A 5889-nucleotide genomic window follows, 5' to 3' on the forward strand; every position below is an offset into this window, starting at 1 on the left:
TCATAGAGGATGAAAAGTATTTCTAGAGAGAGATGCAAAATCAGGTCTGTTTATAGTCCCCCTATTTCTAGTCAAGTTTTTCTGCTTTTGAGAAGAAAATAAAATACAATAAGTAAAATTTCCTTAAGTGTCATAAACTCAGCCGAATAGAGACCTGATTCTTTAGTTTTTAGGGCAGACGTAGATTTTCCTGTGCTAGTGACTAAGAATGCCAGAGGATTGGAGGGTTTTATGCAGAAGCAATAGAATGAAGGGGCTCATGGGGTTTGGTGGGGACGGACTTCTGGGATCTCTGTTTGTTTCTAAAGGAAGAAAGTCGTGACCACAGGTGTGTCCTGCTGCCATGGCTGGCAGCACCATCAGGAACGTGTGACATGCATGGGTACTTTTTCTCTTGGGTACCACTGCTGCTCCTTTTACTGCCACCCAAGTATCATAAGGTCTCCAAAGAAATGGCCTCGTTAACGTAATCTAAATTTACATCACCTAAAATTAGCCGAAAGGAAACCAGTAAGCTAGGTGGAGTCAGAATGTTTTGCGGCACTGTTTAGCCCCTCTATGAATTGCTTACCAATTTTAGCTGCACTTTTTCTTCTCTATTTTCATGTATCTCTTTATCCTATAAAGTTCTATCCTTTCTGACCCTCGTAATTCTTTTACCTCTTAACTCACTATAATAGGAAAGGCATTCATTTGAGACTGTAAAGCGCTAAGCCAACATTTGATCTTGAGCAATAGCTAGGACTGAAATGGTTCGATCATGTGGTAAACATTTAACACGTCTATAAAAGTGTTCTCCCTTCAGAGCCTAAATAGTAGTTTTTCAAAGAAGGAGCAGAACATTCAAGAACTGTGGGAAAGTTTTAAAGAAATGAAACGCCTGGTGAAGAAAAAGAGAAGACAGAAGCAAAGGTTTGAGGAAGCAGTGGTAGACACATTTCAAAGTGAATGGCACACACCAGACTAAAAACCCAGGCAGGAAACTCAGAAAAGCGGGATAAATGGCAGAAATAAAAACAAACCCAAACAAACAGGAAACGCTTTGCCTGGGTTACATTTTGCAACCACAGCCTGTGGACAACTGAGTGATTAACAGCAGTGTCATAAGAGAGGGGAGGGAAATTGGGACTTGGGAACGTTCTGTTGTAAACTACCTTCAATACCCGTAAGATGGCATATGGTTGGCGCACAGTGGACTTGAATTAGGGCAACCATTCAACAAAGATGAAAAACAGGTAAAATGATAGCTAGAAGATGAAATGCAATCATCTGGCGTGCTCAATTAAACTAGAGAAGGCCAAAAAGAGACAGAAGAAGGAGAAAAAGAAGGTAGAACAAGCGCAACCCATAGAAAACAATTTCAAATGTGGCAGATTTGAATCCGCCTAAGTCAGCCTCACATTAGGTGTGAATGAACTTAATATCAGAAGCGATAAAGGTAAGTTGGCTGGATTTTAAAACAGCATGTAATTATGTAATGTGCACATGATCCTACTTTAAAGACCCAGGTGAAAGGCTAAAGGATAGAGGCAGATATCCTGCTGACATTGACCAGAAGAAACCTGCATTAACTGCATGGCTTTCAGACATAACTGATTTCAGAACAGTGAAACCTGTCATGGGTGGATGAGATCATGACACAGGCAACAGAAGGGGTGGATTGGTTACCCCAAATTAACATTCAGCGCTTTTTGTGGTCCTTTGTAGTCTTAGACAGATGTGGGAAAAAAAGAGCTGCTGATGTATGTGTCCCAACTGAGGCCAAGCAGGGTGATACGCTCCCTTTTAGTTTCAGCTCTCGTAAATATACATAATTATCCTCTTCATGACCTATTTTTTGGCCATGATTTAAATATTTTTGTGCTTTCGGCGATCATTTCACTGTTTGGAATGACCTCCAAACATAGTCCTGCCTGGTGTTCTAAGCACAAGAAGGCTGTGATGCACCTTACAGAGAAAATACGTCTTAGATTAGTGTCCTTCGGGTGTGACTCAGAGTGGCAGTTGTGAGTGCACTGTCAGTGAATCAGCAGTACGGTGCAACCAGAAAAAAGAAAGAAAACCCCACATCTGCGGATGAGGAGGCTCCAGAAAATGCTAAAATAGCATCTGTAGAGCATGAGGACGCTGTGGAGAAGATGGACTAGCAGCTCAATTGTGAGATGAGAGCTGACAAAGACGGCAGAGGGGACATCATTGTCCCGAGGATGAAAGCCAAGGAAAGCGATGTCACGAGTCCCAGGCGTGGAAACGTGATCCCCTCGCAGCCAGCGCTGGCTGCTCGAATGTTTCACAGACGGCGGTGCGGCATGAAAAATGTGAAACTTCAGGCAGGGCGGTTTTTACAGGTGAGGAAGCAGCAGAATCTGTTTTAAAACTATCTGCTACTTCTGTTTTGTGGAGAGGGTCACCTGTGCTTTAATAAAAAAATTAAAAAGATTGCAGAGAAACAACTGAAAAAAATACCGATTTTACAGAAAGGGTTTTGTAAGAAGCAGGTCTCAACGCCTGTGAAATGGGCTTGTTTTACAGGGACCTTGACACGTGAGCCTGTATAATGTAACAGTATGTTGTTTTGCTGTTATACGCAGAATGCTTTTATTCGTTAAACTTTTTATTTTTTTTTTTTTTGCTTTTTAGGGTTCCACCTGCATTGTATGGACGTTCCCAGGCTAGGAATTTAATCAGAGCTACAGCTGCCGGCCTACACCGCAGCCACAGCAATGCAAGATCCGAGCCGCATCTGTGATGTGTACCACAGCTCACGGCAACGCGAGATCCTTAACCCCCTGAGCGAGGCCAGGGATCAAACTCACATCCTCATGGATGCTCGTCAGGTTCATTACCGCTGAACCTGACGGGAACTCCCAGAATGCTTTTAAAGGTAAAATGTTGTGACCAAGGCTTGAAGAAACCTAACCTTGTATTTGCCCTAGTAGCAAGAGTTCTGTGTTCCCTGCTAAGTCAGTATTTGTGGCAGCTTCACAGAACACAACTGCCATGAATCATGAGACCTCCCTGTACAAACATGCACCTCTGGTTTGCAATATAAGCAGACCGTTAGATGGACACCCGAGCTAATTCAAAAGTGCCAAAGTCAGACTGTGGAGCTCCCACTGGCCAAATCTGGAACAAATTGAACATTAAAAAAAGTGATAGTGACTGATAACTACCTATTGAATAAAATGTGAAAAAGCAATAACTGTTACATATTTCCAGAGTTTCAAAGTCTCTCCCACAAAATACTCATTAAATGCCAAAGGCAAATGTATAACTTGATAGCAACCAATCCCGCAGACCCAGCCTTAATTAAATAATCAATGAGCATTATCAGCAGTGGAGCAAATGCATACCAGGCAGAACCTGAACAAATGCACAGGAAGAAAAGTGCACCTCAATTTCATGGTGTTCCCGTGTAATCTGGAATCTAAGCATGAGGATGCCTACCTGAGGATGAATCAAACATTCTACAAAATACGTGGCCTGTAGTTTTCAAGTTTCTGTCAAGCAAAAACAAGAAAAATTTGAAATTTCAGAGAAGAGATTACAAAAAAAAAAACAGAGCTACTAATGCACACACATAATTCTGAACTGGATTTTTTTTAACAATAATATTAAATTAACAGTACGCTTGGAGACAGTTGTTCAGGTTTTAAAAACTCAGTGGTAGTAATGCGTCAATGTTACTTTCATGATTTGATGGCTGTATTCTTATTATGTAGGAAAATGTCCCTGTTTGTGGAAAATCACACTAAAGAATTTGAGTGTGATGGGGTATCAGATGGGAAACTATCCTCAAACGAATCAGGAAAAATATTCTTTGTGCTATACTTGACAGTTTTCCGTAAGAAAAGATTTACTGACAGTGTCTCAGAGGGAACGTTTTTGAATAGAATCTATAATTTCATATATGGCACTTGTCAATAATTACACATAGGATGCGACAATATTTTAAGTATTTCACAGATAAGTGCATACTTAATTACGTATAATTAACACATAATGGAATGTCTTTGCAATAGGATGTGTGTCATTTTTAAGGCATTTTTTCAATCCCTTTCCATATGTGGCTCTCTTTATTATGTTTGTCAAAAAGGAGACGATGTGTTTCTCTAGGGTTCGGAAAAGAAAGGTCTGCTGAAGAACTCGGTGAGAAATCCGTGTGAAATTCAGAGACTGAGTAGTAACTAAGCCTCATTTAAACCTGTGTATTTCTTCAGCCTGAGAAGGAGACGAGAATCCTTTCTCCGAAGAGCGATGTCTCCCATCCCCTTGCATCTTCATTTCTGCGCTCTCCTTGTGAGTCAAGTGCTGGCTTCCCAGCCAGTGCAGTGATCTTCCTCCCTGTACGACTAGGAGAGGCGTGGACTCTGGGGAGAAGCTGCCCTTCCTCCATCCCTCGCAGGACCAGGGCGCTCCTAGTTGGACGAGAACCTTCCACGAGCATCAGCGACCTGAGGGACCGTGGGCTCACGGGAGCCTGGCTCCATCCGACCCACGTGGTCCTCTTCTCTCCTTCCTCATAAACCCCAGCAGTCGCACCCCCGGGCCTGGAGGAGACCGAAGGGGGTGCAGGGGCTTCCGGGAGCAGGGGCAGCCTGTGCTCTCAGTGGCTTGAGTCACTGTCCCCCAGCGCGTGTGCTGCCAGTGGCTCAGAGAGACCGGAGGCGAGGAGTGAAGGCAATGACCCGACTGGGCTAAAGGGATCGGACCTGGGTTTTCTCCCATAACCTCTGACCCTAATGCCGAGGAGGTTCCTGGGAAGTCATCTCGTGTCGTAGCTTCACCTACAGAGTGGACCCCCCCCCACCCCGCCCAGCTTCAGCTTTGTCTGTGCTTTGCTCCAAGGAGCTGCGTTATATCTGACAGTCCTCAAGGCAGAAGACCGTTTAAACAAACCTGCGAATAAGTATTTATCTCATCTTGGGAATCACCTCCAAATAGTCATGTCTGCTGCTTCTGCTTCCATTGTCAACTCCTCAGTCTTCATTCTCACAGGCCTCCCTGGCCTGGAACAGTATTACCCTTGGTTTGCAGTTCCCTTTTCCTGCATCTACGCCGTGGTTTTCCTGGGGAACTGCCTGGTGCTGCATGTGATCCGGACGGAGCCCAGCCTGCACCAGCCCATGTTCTACTTCCTGGCCATGCTGGCCGTCACGGACCTGTGCATGGGGCTGTCCACCGTGCACACGGTGCTGGGGGTCCTGTGGAGGCTCAGCTGGGAGGTCAGCCTGGATGCCTGCATTGCCCAAACTTACTTTATCCACGGTCTGTCCTGCATGGAGTCGGGAGTCCTTCTGGCCATGGCCTTTGATCGCTTTACTGCCATCTGCAACCCTCTGAGATACGCATGCATCCTCCCCAACAGTAGGGTCACTCGCCTCATGGTGAGCATTTTGATGAGAAGCGCTTTGTCCATTCTCCCTGTCATCATCCGTTTGAGGTTCTTTCCATTACTGCCGCCCTCATCTCCTGTCCCACGCCTTCTGCCTGCACCAGGACCTGCTCCGGCTGGCCTGCTCGGACGTCCGCTTCAACAGCGTCTACGCTCTGGCTCTGGTGATCTGCACCCTGTTGCTGGATGCTGTCCTTATTCTCGTCTCCTATGTCTTCATCTTGCATGCAGTGCTGGCGATCGCATCTCCGACAGAGAGGCTCAAGTCTCTGCAGACCTGTGTTGCCCACCTCGGGGCCGTCCTGGTGTTCTATGTCCCCATTATCGGTCTCACCATGGTGCACCGCTTTGGGCAGCACCTCTCCCCTTTGGTCCATGTCCTTATGGGCCACGTCTACATTCTCTTCCCACCCCTGATGAATCGTGTCATCTACAGTGTGAAGACCCAGCAGATCCGTAGTAGGATGGAGAAGTGGTTTCCTCTGAAAAGGTAG

At 45.4% G+C, this 5889-nt stretch overlaps 1 protein-coding gene across 1 annotated transcript; it reads left to right on the plus strand.

Moving 5' to 3' along the window:
• The first annotated feature begins 4946 nt into the window (after nt 1-4946).
• Nucleotides 4947-5889, plus strand: LOC125112031 (olfactory receptor 51V1-like). The gene is given in 2 exon segments (XM_047754278.1): nt 4947-5447; nt 5449-5889. Coding segments are annotated over 2 exon segments (942 nt in total).

This window comes from Phacochoerus africanus, chromosome 11 (genome assembly GCF_016906955.1).
Source record: "Phacochoerus africanus isolate WHEZ1 chromosome 11, ROS_Pafr_v1, whole genome shotgun sequence".
In the NCBI taxonomy this organism is placed as follows: Eukaryota; Metazoa; Chordata; class Mammalia; order Artiodactyla; family Suidae; genus Phacochoerus; species Phacochoerus africanus.